Source organism: Salvelinus fontinalis, chromosome 33 (genome assembly GCF_029448725.1).
Source record: "Salvelinus fontinalis isolate EN_2023a chromosome 33, ASM2944872v1, whole genome shotgun sequence".
Lineage (NCBI taxonomy): Eukaryota > Metazoa > Chordata > Actinopteri > Salmoniformes > Salmonidae > Salvelinus > Salvelinus fontinalis.
The window spans coordinates 23848488-23864585 of NC_074697.1; the positions used below are offsets into that span (position 1 = coordinate 23848488).

The 16098-nt window shown below is 43.9% G+C and overlaps 1 protein-coding gene across 2 annotated transcripts in view; it reads right to left on the reverse strand.

Moving 5' to 3' along the window:
* Positions 1-16098, reverse strand: part of LOC129831851 (neurofibromin-like) — a 113426-nt gene that overhangs the window by 12254 nt on the left and 85074 nt on the right. For both annotated transcript variants that reach the window (XM_055895359.1, XM_055895357.1), the window contains 8 exons: positions 15380-15659; positions 14874-15088; positions 14692-14753; positions 10271-10412; positions 9665-9766; positions 9221-9361; positions 8977-9103; positions 8343-8474 (listed from right to left, as the gene is read on the reverse strand). In XM_055895359.1, coding sequence (XP_055751334.1) covers positions 8343-8474; positions 8977-9103; positions 9221-9361; positions 9665-9766; positions 10271-10412; positions 14692-14753; positions 14874-15088; positions 15380-15659 — 1201 coding nt within the window. The remainder of the gene's footprint in view (positions 1-8342; positions 8475-8976; positions 9104-9220; positions 9362-9664; positions 9767-10270; positions 10413-14691; positions 14754-14873; positions 15089-15379; positions 15660-16098) is intronic.

A 16098-nucleotide genomic window follows, 5' to 3' on the forward strand; every position in this document is an offset into this window, starting at 1 on the left:
TTCAATGAGTGAGACTCCGAGCATGGGCTGACCAACTGGCAAGTGTCTTCTGACATTTTTAACCTGTTCCAACATGTTTCAAAGCAGACCACCATAGTCCCTGTGCCCAAGAACACCACGGAAACCTGACTAAATGACTACCGACCTGCAGCACTCACGTCTGTAGCCATTTAGTGCTTTGAAAGGCTGGTCACAACACAATTATCCCAGAAACCCTAGATCCACTCCAAATTGCATACCATCCCAACAGATCCACAGATGCTCTCTCTATTGCACTCCACACTGCCCTTTCCCACTTGGACAAAAGGAACACCTATGTGAGAATGCTATTCATTGACTACAGCTTAGCGTTCAACACCATAGTGCCCTCAAAGCTCATCACTAAGCTAAAGACCCTGGGACTAAACACCTCCCTCAGTAACTGGATCCAAGACTTCCTAATGGGCTGCCCCCAGATGGTAAGGGTAGGTAACAACACATCTGCCATGCTGATCCTCAACACTGGGGCCCCTCAGGGGTGCGTGCTCAGTCCCCTCCTGTACTCCCTGTTCACCCATGACTGCATGGCCAAGCATGATTCCAACGCCATCATTAAGTTTCCTGATGACACAACAGTGGAAGGCCTGATCACAGACAATGATGAGACAGGAGGAGGTCAGAGACCTGACAGTGTGGTGCAAGGATAACAACCTATTTTTAATTGAAAAATAAAAAAGTTATCTGTTATTTCTTACATTGTTAGCACAGACATTTTTTGTGTTATTACATACAGCCGGGATTGTAACATACTGTTTCACGGAAACATGGCTCTCTCTCGGGATATACTGTCTTGAGTCCGTACAGCCAGTTGGGTTCTCAGTTCATTGCGCAGACAGGAATAAATATCTCTCCGGGAAGAAAGGCGGGGATGTATGTTTCATGATTAACTACTCATGGTGTGATTGTGATAACACCCAGGACCTCAACTCCTTTTGTTCACCTGACCTAGAATACCTCAATCGAATGCCGACCGTATTACCTCCCAAGAGAATTATCTTTGGTTATAGTCACAGCCGTGTTTTTCCCCCCATCAAGCCAATACCACAACGGCCCTCAAACAACTTCACTGGACTTCATGCAAACTGGAAACCACATTTCCTGAGGCTGCATTTATTGTAGCTGGGGATTTTAACAAAGCAAATTTGAGGAAAACACTACCAAAGTTCTATTAACACACTGACTGTAGTACCCGCACTGCTAAAACACTCGACCACTGCTACTCCAACTTCAGGGATGCCGACAAGGACTATTCAACGCTGGTCTGACCAATCGGAATCCACACTTCAAGATCGGTTTGACCACACAGACTGGGATATGTTCCGAGTAGCCTCCCGGAATAACATCACCGAATACACAGATGGTGTGGAAGCATATAGGAGATGTTGTACCCACTGTGACTATTAAAACCTACCCTAACTAGAAACTGTGGATGGCAGCATTCACACAAAACTGAAAGCGCAAACCACCACATTTAACCATAGCAAGGTGACTGGGAATATGGCCGAATACACACAGCGTAGTTATTCCCTCCGTAAGGCAATCAAACAGGCAAAACGTCAGTATAGAGACAAAGTGGAGACGCTATTCAAAGGCTCAGACACGAGAGGTATGTGGCAGGTTCTACAGACAATCACGGACTACAAAGACAAACCAGCCACGTCGCGGACACAGACGACTTGCTTCCGGACAAGCTAAATACCTTCTTCGCCTGCTTTGAGGATAACGTAGTGCCACCGACACGGCCCGCTACCAAGGACTGTGGGCTCCCCTCCTCCGTGGCAGACGTCAGTTAGACATTTAAGCGTGTTAACTCTCGCAAGGATGCCGGCTCAGACAGCATTCCGAGCCCCGTCCTCAGAGGATGCACAACAGGAGTGTTTACGGACATATTCAATCTCTCCCAATCCCAGTCTGCTGTCCCCACATGCTTCAAGATGGCCACCATTTGTTCCTGTACCCAAGAAAGCTAATGTAACTGAACAAAATTACTTTCGCGCAGTAGCACTCAATTCTGTCATCATTTAGTGCTTTGAGAGACTAGTCAAGGATCATATCACCTCCACCCTACTGACACCCTAGACCCACTTCAAAAGCTCCACAGACCATGCAATCGGCATCGCACTGCCCTATCCCATCTGGACAAGAGGAATACCTATGTAAGAATGCTGTTCATTGACTATAGCTCAGCATTCAACACCACAGGACCCTCCAAGTTCATCATTAAGCTTGAGGACCTGGGTCTGAACCCCGCCCTGTGCAACTGGGTCCTGGACTTCCTGACAGGTGGTGAAGGTAGGTAACAATACCTCCACTTTGCTTTTTCTAAACACGGGGCCCTCACAAGGGTGCGTGCTCAGCCCCCTCCTGGACTCCCTGTTCACCCATGACCGCATGGCCAAGCACGCCTCCAACTCAATCATCAAGTTTGCAGATGACACAACAGTAGTAGGCCTGATTACCAACAATGACGAGACAGTCTACAGGGAGGAGGTGAGGGCCCTGGGAGTGTGGTGCCAGGAAAATAACCCCTCACTCAAAGTCAACAAAATAAAATAGATGATCGTGGACTTCAGGAAACAGCACCCCCATATCCACATCAACAGCAGTGGAGGTGGAAAGTAGAGGACGACCGATTAATCGGAATGGCCGATTAATTAGGGCCGATTTCAAGTTTTCATAACAATCGGAAATCGGTAATTTTGGGTGCCGATTCGGACGATTTATTTTTATTTTTACACCTTTATTTAACTAGACAAGTCAGTTAAGAACACATTCTTATTTTCAATGATGGCCTAGGAACGGTGGGTTAACTGCCTTGTTCAAGGGCAGACGACAGATTTTTACCTTTTTACCGTCAGCTCAGGGATTCAACCCCCTTGGGTTGTGCCGTGGCAGAGATCTTTGTGGGCTTTACTTGGCCTTGTCTCAGGATGGTAAGTTGGTGGTTGAAGATATCCCTCTAGTGGTGTGGGGGCTGTGCTTTGGCAAAGTGGGTGGGGTTATATCCTTCCTGTTTGGCCCTGTCCGGGGGTATCATCGGATGGGGCCACAGTGTCTCCTGACCCCTCCTGTCTCAGCCTCCAGTATTTATGCTGCAGTAGTTTGTGTGTCGGGGGGCTAGGGTCAGTTTGTTATATCTGGAGTATTTCTCCTGTCTTATCCGGTGTCCTGTGTGAATTTAAGTATGCTCTCTCTAATTCTCTCTTTCTCTCTCTAGGAGGATCTGAGCCCTAGGACCATGCCTCAGGACTACCTGGCATGATGACTCCTTGCTGTCCCCGGTCCACCTGGCCGCGCTGCTGCTCCAGTTTCAACTGTTCTGCCTGCGGCTATGGAACCCTGACCTGTTCACCGGACGTGCTACCTGTCACAGACCTGCTGTTTTCAAATCTCTAGAGATAGCAGGAGCGGTAGAGATACTCTTAATGATCGGCTATGAAAAGCCAACTGACATTTACTCCTGAGGTGCTGACCTTCTGCACCCTCGACAATTACTGTGATTATTATTATTTGACCATGCTGGTCATTTATGAACATTTGAACATCTTGGCCATGTTCTGTTATAATCTCCACCCGGCACAGCCAGAAGAGGACTGGCCACCCCTCATAGCCTGGTTCCTCTAGGTTTCTTCCTAGATTTTGGCCTTTCTAGGGAGTTTTTCCTAGCCACCGTGCTTCTACACCTGCATTGCTTGCTGTTTGGGGTTTTAGGCTGGGTTTCTGTACAGCACTTTGATATATCAGCTGATGTAAGAAGGGCTATATAAATACATTTTATTTGAATCTTGCAACCTTACGGTTAACTAGTCCAACGCTCTAACCACCTGCCTCACGAGGAGCCCGCCTGTTGCGCGAATGCAGTAAGAAGCCAAGGTAAGTTGCTAGCTAGCATTAAACTTGTCTTATAAAAAACAATCAATCAATCATAATCACTAGTTTTAACTACACATGGTTGAGGATATTACTAGCTTATCTAGCGTGTCCTGCGTTGCATATAATCGATGCAGTGCGCATTCGGGAAAAAGGACTGTCGTTGCTCCAACGTGTACCTAACCATAAACATAAATGCCTTTCTTAAAATCAATACACAGAAGTATTTATTTTTAAACCTGCATATTTAGCTAAAAGAAATCCAGGTTAGCAGGCAATATTAACCAGGTGAAATTGTATCACTTCTCTTTCGTTCATTGCACGCAGAGTCAGGGTATATGCAACAGTTTGGGCCGCCTGGCTCATTGCGAACTAATTTGCCAGAATTTTACGTAATTATGACATAACATTGAAGGTTGTGCAATGTAACAGGAATATTTAGACTTGCGGATGCCACCCGTTAGATAAAATACGGAACGGTTCCGTATTTCACTGAAAGAATAAACGTTTTGTTTTCGAGATGATAGTTTCCGGATTCGACCATATTAATGACCTAAGTCTATGATTTGATAGAGCAGTCTGACTGAGCGATGGTGGGCACCAGCAGGGTTGTAAGCATTCATTCAAACAGCACTTTCTTGCGTTTTGCCAGCAGCTCTGCTGTTTAGGAATTCAAGCCTATCAACTCCCGAGAGTAGGTTGGTGTAACCGATGTGAAATGGCTAGCTAGTTAGCGGGGTGCGCGCTAATAGCGTTTCAAACATCACTCGCTCTGAGACTTGGCGTAGTTGTTCCCCTTGCTCTGCATGGGTAACGCTGCTTCGAGGGAGGCTGTTGTCGATGTGTTCCTGGTTCAAGCCCAGGTAGCAGCGAGAAGAGGGATGGAAGTTATACTGTTACACTGGCAATACTAAAGTGCCTATAAGAACATCCAATAGTCAAAGGTATATGAAATACAAATCGTGTAGAGAGAAATAGTCCTGTAATTCCTATAATAACTACAACCTAAAACTTCTTAACTGGGAATATTGAAGACTCATGTTAAAAGGAACCACCAGCTTTCATATGTTCTCATGTTCTGAGCAAGGAACTTAAACGTTAGCTTTCTTACATGGCACATATTGCACTTTTACTTTCTTCTCCAACACTTTGTTTTTGCATTATTTAAACCAAATTGGACATGTTTCATTATTTATTTGAGGCTAAATTGATTTTATTGATGTATTATATTAAGTTAAAATAAGTGTTCACTCAGTATTGTTGTAATTGTCATTATTACAAATAAATGTAAAAAAATAATTATAATTATATATAAAAATAAAAATTAGGCCGATTAATCGGTATCGGCTTTTTTGGCCCTCTAATAATCGTTATCGGTGTAAAAAAATTGATCATAATCGGTCGAACCTCTCGTGGAAAGCTTCAAGTTCCTCGGCGTACACATCACTGACAAACTGAAATGGTCCACCCACACAGACAGTGTAGTGAAGAAGGCGCAACAGCGCCTCTTCAACCTCAGGAGGCTGAAGAAATATGGTTTGGCACCTAAAACCCACACAAACTTCTACAGATGCACAATTGAGAGAATCCTGTCAGAATGCATCACCGCCTGGTACAGCAACTGCACCGCCCGCAACCGCAGCGCTCTCCAGAGGGTGGTGCGGTCTGCCCAACATAACACCGGGGATAAACTATCTGCCCTCCAGGACACATACAGCACACGATGTCACAGGAAGGCCAAAAAGATCATCAAGGACAACAACCACCCGAGCCACTGCCTGTTCACCCCTCTATCTTCCATAAGTAGAGGTCAGTACAGGTGCATCACAGCTGGGACCGAAAGACTGAAAAACAGCTTCTATCTCAAGGCCCTCAGACTGTAAAATAGCTATCACTAGCACATTAGACGGTGCTGCCCTATATACAAACTTGAAATCACTGGCCACTTTAATAATATTTACATATTTTGCATTACTCATCTCATACATATATATTGTAACTTAGTGTACACCGCTCTGACATTGCTCATCCAAATATTTATATTTTATTTTAGATTGGTGTGTATTGTTGTGAAATTGTTCGACATTACTGCACTATTGGAGCTAGAAACACAAGCATTTCGCAACACCCGCAATAACATTTAATAAACACATGTATGTGACCAATAAAATATGATGCATAGTCACTTTACCTCTACCTACATTTACAGTACAAGTCAAAAGTTTGGACACACCTACTCATTCAAGGGTTTTTCTTTATTTTTACTATTTTCTACATTGTAGAATAAGTGAAGAGTTCCAAACTATGAAATAACACATATGGAATCATGTAGTAACCAAAAAAAGTGTTAAACAAATCAAAATATATTTTAGATTCTTCAAAGTTGCCACCCTTGCCTTGATGACAGCTTTGCACACTCTTGGCATTCTCTCAAACAGCTTCATGAGGAATGCATTACCAACAGTCTTGAAGGAGTTCCCACATATGCTGAGATCTTGTTGGCTGCTTTCCCTTCACTCTGCGGTCCAATTCATCCCAAACCATCTCAGTTAGGTTGAGGTTCGGGGGATTGTGGAGGCCAGGTCATCTGATGCAGCACTCCATCACTCTCCATCTTAGTCAAATAGCCCTTACACAGCCTTGAGGTGTGTTTTGGGTCATTGTGCTGTTGAAAAACAAATTATAATCCCACTAAGCACAAACCAGATGTGATGGTTTATAGCTGCAGAATGCTGTGGTAGCCATACTGGTTAAGTGTGCCTTGAATTCTAAATAAATCAAACAGTGTCACCAGCAAAACACCCCCAAACCATCACAAATCCTCCTCCATGCTTCACGGTAGGAACCACACATGCGGAGATAATCCGTTCACCTACTCCACGTCTCACAAAGACACAGCGGTTGGAACCAAAAATCTCAAATTTTGACTCTCAGATTTCCACCGGTCGAATGTCCATTGCTCGTGTTTCTTGGCCCAAGCAAGTCTCTTCTTATTATTGGTATCCTTTAGTAGTGGTTTCTTTGCAGCAATTCAACCATGAAGGCCTGATTCACGCAGTCTCCTCTGATGTTGAGATGTGTCTGTTACTGATGTTGAGATGTGTCTGTTACTTGAACTCTGTGAAGCATTTATTTGGGCTGCAACCTGAGGTACAGTTAACTCTAATGAACGTATCCCCTGCAGCAGAGGTAACTCTGGGTCTTCCTTTTCTGTGCCGGTCCTCATGAGAGACAGTTTCATCATAGCGCTTGATGGTTTTTGCAACTGCACTTGAAGAAACTTTCAAAGCTATTGAAATGTTCCGTATTGACTGACCATGTCTTAAAGTAATGATGGACTTCTGTTTCGTTTTGCTTATTTGAGCTGTTCTTGCCAAAATATGTAGTATGTATTTTACCAAATAAATAACACCCTTTCCTTGTCACAACACAACTGATTGGCTCAAACGCATTAAGAAAATCCACAAATTAAGTTTTTACAAGGCACATCTGTTAATTGAAATGCATTCCAGGTGACTACCTCATGAAGCTGGTTGAGAGAATGTCAAGAGTGTGCAAAGCAGTCATTAAGGCAAAGGTTGGCTACTTTCAAGAATCTCAAACGTAAACTAAATTTTGATTTGTTTAACACTTTTTTGGTTACTACATGATTCCATATATGTTATTTCATAGTTTTGATGTCTTCACTATTATTCTACAATGTGCAAAACAGTAATAATAAAGAAAAACACTTGAATGAGTAGTTATGTCCAAACTTTTGACTGGTACTGTACATATTACCTCAATTACCTCGACGAACCTGTGACCCCGCATATTGACTCAGTACCCGTACATAGCCTCGTTACTGTTTTCTATTTACTTCAGTTAATTTAGTCAATACTTTAACACGTTTTTCTTAAAACTGCACTGTTGGTTAAGGGCTTGTAAGTAAGCATTTCACTGTAATGTCTACACCTGAAGTGCTCGGCGCATGTGGCAAAATTTGACTTTGATTTGATTATTTTAACTCGTATTTATTCAGGGAAGCCCAATTGACACCAGGGTCTCATTCACAATGGTGCCCTGAGCACAAACATTTAAAAATTAACATTCCAAATAAAATAATAAAAATAGACTACAGGGTACAATTACAATAGTACACTTTCAACAAATAAATCATTACATCAAATGGGAACAACTGCAATCCTCAATTAATGAATTTAACACCAGTCTTAAAATGCCTCAGCGGCATCAGGGAATCAATTCCAACAATGGGGGGCACTACATGACAGACCATCATATCTGTTTTACAAATCATGTTTCTAAAGCAACGCACTGCTTGCTATCCAAAAAGCACATTGCAGGTCCAGTGAGTTGACAAAAAATGGAGGTCTGGCGAGCCAACACAAAGTGTGGGTGAGTAGAGTCAGTGTGTAGGACTGTGACGAACTGACCTGCCAGGTAGGCCACGCTTTGGCTGTTGACCTCAAACTTGTCACAGTTGAGGTGTTTTCCGACCAAGGCCAGCAGCGTGTGGAGGATACGCACCGTGCGAGCCACTGTGGCGGGCGACGGGTGTCTGTAGCCTTCACATTGACATGCACAGAAGGAAAACAGTGTGGCACGTTAGTCATAGCCATACACCATTCCACTGCTAGCTTGGTACATTGTGACATGGCCATATTAATTCAACACAGTTAGCATTAAAACACATCAAGGCCTACAGAGTACACAACATTAAATGCAGCTAGTGACAAGAACAGACTACAGAGACAAGTGAAAACACCAACAACTGCTGCCAAGCTCTTTGTCACTGCAGGACAAGTCAATATTGCTTGTTAGGGTCTCTGACTGAGTGGGGAAGACAGGAATTCATCAGTGGCTCGGCAAGTCAGGCCAACATCTTTCGTCTATCCTTTATCTAGGTTGATTAGACCCAAACAAATTCAATAATTTCAAATATTTTCAGAATGTTTACTTAACAAATATTGACAGAGAAGCTGTGGTTTATATGATACACAGTATAGTCACAGGAAGGGTAGTTGCTAGGGCCAAGATGTAGTCAGGTGCTCTGTGCCCTCTCCTTACCTTTGAGCAGGTGCCCCACCAGTGCGAAGTTGAAGTTGGAGCTGAAGTTGAGGCCCACAAAGTGGTCCATCTGTTTACAATGCCACTCCAGAGGATGCCTGATCTCCATAAACACCTCCTCTGGACTCTTGATGGGGGGGGGGGGGGGGTTGGGGGGGTGTAGAAACACATATTCAGCATATAAATAGTGGCAATATATGTTTCATTTTTGTCATTGAACTGAGAGTGAGTGTCTGTCTGTTACCTTGTCGTTGAATACTCTCAGGCTGTCCAGAGTGTGCAGGTTCTGCTCTAGCAGGGCCGTCCCAGCAGAGTACAGGTTAGGTTCATCCAGCTGCAGCACAGCCACAGCCACCCAGAACACTGCCTTGTGCATGGGGGAGTCCTGGAGGAGCATACAGTATAACCCATGAGGTTACATACATTATATACGGGAACAGCACCAAGCACATTAAGATAACAAAGAACAAATCTAGCCTTTCTCCGATTCCAAATTGTTATTAAAAATCCCGAACCAACAATTTACAGCGGGGTTCTTTATTGAATAGTAGAACATAAGCATTTTGTTGAACTTGCGATAACATCTGCAAATCTGTGTACGTGACCCAAAAAATGTAATTTGACAAGCAGTGGACCACAGACAATCACATTATGTATGGCATGTGTTCTGTGTTTGTGGTTTGTATACCTTGTTGAGAAGGGGCTGCAGCTTAGTCAGAGCAATGACTGTGGCCTCAATCAACACCTGGCTGTTGTAGTTATCAGGTCCTTTTAAGCAGCTCTCCAGCCCCTGTGGAGGAAGAGGATAGGAGAGGATGAGTGAAAGAGAGAGGGTGTGGGGTGAGAGAGAGATAAAAGAAAGAAGGAACATGAAAAAGAGGAAATAAAACGAGAGGGAAAGAAATAGAGAGTAGCGGGGTAGAGAAGAAAAGGGAGAGAGAGTATCATAGTATCCATAATGTTAGCTAGAGGATTAGAAACCATTGGATTAGTGGGTTGGTGCACTCATAAACACTTAGCTCTCTGCATATTGCAGATAGCACCCACAGGCACCCTAGCCTGTACAGACTGAGCCAGACAAAAATTGGCAGACTGAGCTAAGGAAAGGTAAAACACACTCACCACCACCCCTCAATGTTTGTGTGTGTGTGTTAATTCTGGAAGATGGAGTTACTAATTTAAACTCAGCGCTCCAACAGCCTGTGTGTGTGTGTTAATTCTGGAAGCCAGAGTTGCTCATTAAAATTCAGCTCTCCAACAGCGTGTGTGTGCCTGTGTGTGTATGTAGACCCACCCGGTCTATGCTGAGCAGGGGGCTGGCCTTGCTGAGGATCCTGATGATCTGTTTGATCTGGCCGTGGGTCACCCTCTTACTGATGCAGCCAAACACCACCAGGGCTCTGGGCTGCAGGGACGGGTTGTACTGGAACGCAAACCTGGTGGACCACATAGGTGGCATTTGAGAAGTGCACAATAGAGTGTGTCTGCAGTGCATTCAGAAAGTATTCAGACCCCTTGACTTTGTCCACATTGTTACGTTACAACCTTATTCAAAAATGTATTCAATAAAAAAAAATCCTCAATCTACACACAATACTCCATAATGACAAAGCAAAAACATGTTTTTAGAAATGTTTTTAGAAAACAGAAATACATTATTTACATAAGTATTCAGACCCTTTGCTATTGAAACACGAAATTGAGCTCAGGTGCACCTTGTTTCCATTGATCATCTTTGAGATGTTTCTACAACTTGATTGGAGTCCACCTGTGGTAAATTCAATTGATTGGACATGATTTGAAAAAAGGCACACACCTGTCTATATAAGGTCCCACAGTTGACAGTGCATGTCAGAGCAAAAACCAAGCCATGAGGTCGAAGGAATTGTCCGTAGAGCTCCAAGACATTATTGTGTTCGAGGCACATACCTGGGGATGGGAACCAAAACATGTCTGCAGCATTGAAGGTCCAAGAACACAGTGGCCTCCATCATTCTTAAATGCAAGAAGTTTGGAACCACCAATACTCTACCTAGAGCTGGCAGCCAGGCCAAACTGAGCAATCGGGGTAGAAGGGCCTTGGTCAGGGAGGTGGCCAAGAAACCAATGGTCACTGACAAAGCTCCAGAGTTCCTCTGTGGAGATTGGAGAACCTTCAAGAAGGACAACCATCTGTGCAGAACTCCCTCAATCAGGAGGGTAGCCACTCCAGACGGTAGCCACTCCTCAGTAAAAGGCATATGACAGTCCGCTTGGAGTTTGCCAAAAGGCCCCGAAAGGACTCTCAGACTAGGGTTGCAAAGGGTTGAAAACTTTCAGGTAAATTTCCAGAATTGTTCTGGAAATTTTCCATGGGAAGTTAAGCCTGGGAATTTTTCTTAAATTCATTAAAAAGGTTAGCTTATAACAGTGAACCTTTTTTTGTGGGATACACAAGGCAATTCTAGGTCTAGTGGCATATTTTGATTAAACTATCACCAATTCAATGGAATTGCAACACTCTGCATGCGCAGTGCATTCTTCCACCACATGTGCAGTGCACTCTTCCATCGCATGTTAAGCTGATTCTCAAGATCTTGCACAATAATGAGATGCTATTGAACCCACACTACTACACTGTCTGAGCCAAGGACTACATGCTTTCTGTTAAGTTTTGATTACAATACTGGGTGGGGTAAATATATTTTATATAACATACATGATTTTTTGTTAACTAGTAAATAGTAGCCTACAGCAAAGTGTGTTTCAAAAATTTCTGCTAGTTAGTTTTTGCTATCATGTTGGTTTTAGCTTGCTTGAGCCTGCTAACTGAGTGTTAATTCACCTGTTTCCATACATGTTTCAATTTAAAACATTTATCTTACAAAGGAGTTGTTTAATCTAACTGCTTAAGTATTTATCTGTACATGGAATTGTATTTGTTTTTTTCTAATCTTTACAAGAAATGCCACGGGCACGTTCTGATGTGTGGAGACATTACACTGCAGCTAATGTAGAAGGAAAAGCTGTGTACATTTGAAAATACTGTGCCAAATCATATGTGAAGAATACAACAAAGATGCAGAACCATCTGGCCAAGAGCATTAAGTTCCCTCTGCACTCACAACAAGCAACCTCTCACAAAAGTCCCTCTACTTCTATTTGAGTTGAAAATGATGAATCAGACACCTTATCGATAGCAACAGTTTTTTTGACTCAACGGAGGAACGTAGTCAGAAATGCTGATGAATGTCTTGCTCGAGCTGTGTATGCAACTGGTTCACCTCTGATGCTCACAGGCAATGTGTATTGGAAGAGAAAGTATATGATGATATAATTAACCATATCATCTCCACCGCGCAACCAGTATTCTACAAGAGCACAGACACAAGGGACAACAGACACACCGGTCTCTACATTGCAGATGAGCTGAAGGCAGTCAATGACCTTGGACCACAGAAGGTATTTGCACTGGTGACAGACAATGCTGCGAACATGAAGCCTGCTTGGTCTAAAGTGGAGGAGTCCTACCCTCACATCCCACCCATTGGCTGTGCTGCTCATGCATGGAACATGCTCCGCACTGAAAACAATGGACAAGAGAGTCAAGGAAATGGTTAGGTATGTGAAGGGTCATCAAGTTATAGCAGCAATCTACCTCACCAAGCAAAGTGAGAAGAATAAAAGCACCACATTGAAGCTGCCTAGCAACACCCGTTGGGTTGCTGTTGTCATCATGTTTGACAGTCTCCTGGAGGGGAAGGAGTCTCTCCAAGAAATGGCCACATCACAGTCTGCCGAGAGAGTGGTAAGCAGCCTGAAACTCCTGAAACCTATAGCAGTAGCCATTGCACAGATCGAGGGAGACAATGCCATCCTGTCTGATGTTCAGACTCTGCTTGCAGATGTGAGAGAAGAAATCCATACTGCCCTGCCCACTTCACTGTTGCTCCAAGCAGAGGAAACTGCCGTTCTGAAACAGATCAAAAAGCGTGAAGACTTCTGCCTGAAGCCCATACATGCCGCAGCGTACATGTTGGACCACAAGTATGCTGGCAAGAGCATCCTGTCTGGTGCAGAGATCAACAAGGCCTATGGTGTCAACACAACTGTGTCTCGCTACCTTGGCCTGGTAGAGGGCAAGGTTCTTGGCAGTCTGGCGAAGTCCACTTCCAAATAAGGGCTTAGGGATGGAGATGCAATATGGCAGTCGTGCCAACATATCTCATCAGCCACCTGGTGGAAGGGACTTTGTGGATCTGAGACTCTTTCCCCTGTTGCCTCCATCATCCTCCAAATCCCACCAACATCAGCCGCCTCAGAGCGCAACTGGTCCTTGTTTGGGAACACACACACCAAAGCACACAACAGGCTGACCAATACAAGGGTTGAAAAATTGGTGGCAATCCGGGCAAATTTTAGGCTTTTTCAGCCTGACAACAAGGTTGAAAAGTGACAGTGAAGATGAGGCCTCAGAGTCTGATGTTCAAGAGGTGGACATTGAGGATGTACAGGCAGAATACATGGAAGCCTGAGAGGAAGACAACCTAAGCTTTAGTTTCTAGACTATCATTTTACAAATGTATGTTGAAAACATTGGGGATCATTCAATAATCCCTTTATTTTGTTGTTCAGTGAAATCATCCCATGGGAAGAGTCAACTCATTTAATTAAAGTTCTATTTGTAATTTAATATATATATATTTTTTTCTATTGGAAGGATTTTATAATTTGCAATTATGTTTCTGTCTCCATATGATATGGTAAATATATCCAATGCAAAAAACAATTAGTATTAATTTGCATATATTTCCGTTAATTCCCATATATTCCCACAGAAAGTTTCCACCTGAATATTCCCCAAAATATGCAACCCTATCTCAGACCATGACAAACAAGATTATCTGGTCTGACAAACCAAGATTGAACTCTTTGGCCTGAATGCCAAGCTTCATATCTGGAGGAGACCAGGCACTGCTCATCACCTGGCCAAAACCATCCCAATGGTGAAGCATGGTGGTGGCAGCATAATGCTGTGGGGATGTTTTTCAGCAGCAGGGAGACTAGCCAATATTGAGGGAAAGATGAATGGAGCAAAGCACAGAGAGATCCTTGATGAAAACCTGCTCCAGAGCACTCAGAACCTCAGACTGGGGTGAATGTTCACCTTCCAACAGGACAAAGACCCTAAGCACACAGCCATGACAACGCAGGAGTGGCTTTGGGACAAGCCTCTGAATGTTCTTGAGTGGCCCAGCCAGAGCCTGGACTTGAACCCGATCGAACAACTCTGGAAAGACCTGAAAATAGCTGTGCAGCAACACTCCCCATCAAACCTGACAGAGCTTGAGAGGATCTGCAGAGAAGGGAAAAATACCCAAATACAGGTCTGCCAAGCTTGTAGCGTCATACCCAAGAAGACATGGCTGTAATTGCTGCCAAAGGTTCTTCAACAAAGTAATGAGTAAAGGGTCTGAATACTTATGTAAATCAGATATTTCAGTTATGTTTTTTATACATTTGCACAAACTTCTAAAAAACAGTTTTTGCTTTGTCATTTTGGGGTATTGTGTATAAATTGATTAGGGATTTAAATTAATATAATTTTTTTAGAATAAGGCTGTAACGTAACAAATTGTGGAAAAAGTGAAGCGGTCTGAATACCTTCCGAATGCACTGAGAGACATTCATTGATAGTGGTCAAAGTGAATCTGTCTCAAAAGAAATCTGACATACTTCTGAGCCAGCTCGGTCCATTGGTCCAGCCATTTGCACGCTGGGATGTCCCTCATGCACGCCTACAAGAGAGGACATATTCAGTCAGATATTGGTATTTTGCTTGTATTCTGGACGGTACATAGTATAATATCAAGTAATGTGTGTGTGTGTGAGCATGCCTGTGTGTGTGTCTCCCTCACCTCCATGATCTCCAGCAGGGCCTCAGTGACGGTCTCCAGGGAGGAGAGGGCAAAGGTCTCCCTCTCGTAGGAGCCGGGGGAGAAGGAGCGGTCACGGTAGCTGGAGCGGAAGGCGATGACCGCAGCAGACTTGACCTTACTGATGCCAAACAGCAGATAGAACTTAGGCAGGGAGAACTCTGTCAGGCTCAGCCTCAGGACCTGCTTGGTCTCCTCTGGAAGAGATCATGACAAGAGGAAAATATGACTTGTTGCCCTTCTGAAAGAGAAACCCTGAACACTGATATCTATAGCAAACTGTTTTAAACAAACATAAATAACATACATTTACCTCTATTGAAGCAGTTTCATGGTTCACTGCATGCAGTGCTTACATTGGGTCTTTCAATTATCTTACTTGCAAGGGAGCCCTGTGGCATCCATACACATTAATGACCAGGGAAGGGTATGCTGTTTAACTACAGATGGTATATAGCCTGCAGGGAAGATAAGGTGTGCTTCCTCACCTCTGAAGTTGAGCTGGGAGCAGGTGCAGAGAGAGTGGATTATGTTGATGACCAGGCCGTGTGTGGAGGCGCGGAGGGACAGGGGGCCGGTGGCCACCAGCAGAGTGACCACGTGGAACAGGTAGGGCAGGTGAGCTGCTACGTCCAGAGAGTTGTTGAAGGACAACATCAGCATGTAACGGGCCAGGATGGCGATGTCATCCCACATCAGGTGCTGCTCCAGGGTGGGTGTGGGAGACAGGCACGTCTTGTCGATGATCTTACACATCCGGCCAATCACCTGGTCAGAGGGTGTGTGGAGATAGCCAATCATTATGAGGTATTAGAAGGTAGAGTCAGTGATATGACATCATATACTTTGTGCTGGACTATTTTTTAATTTCTTGATGACGTTAATATCAACATAATTAATATCTGCCAAGAGCAGCATCTTTTTGTTCTTATTTTATTTTAAACGCGAGCGGTATCCCTAAAAAAACGTCAGATGTATTTTGGGATGTTGGCGAAATAGGAGGCAGAGAGAAGATGGCAGTGATTATATCTGTAAATAAAACACCACTGGCTCAAGCACTGGGTGACAGATAGGCCATGGGGACCAGACAAAGTCCCCTTTGTCCCCAATAGCTGGCCTGTCATGACATCAGTAGTGGCTGAGCTAGAACATGCCAACCAAACAATGCCCACCCTCTGATGGATGACGTGTACATTAAGACTACTAT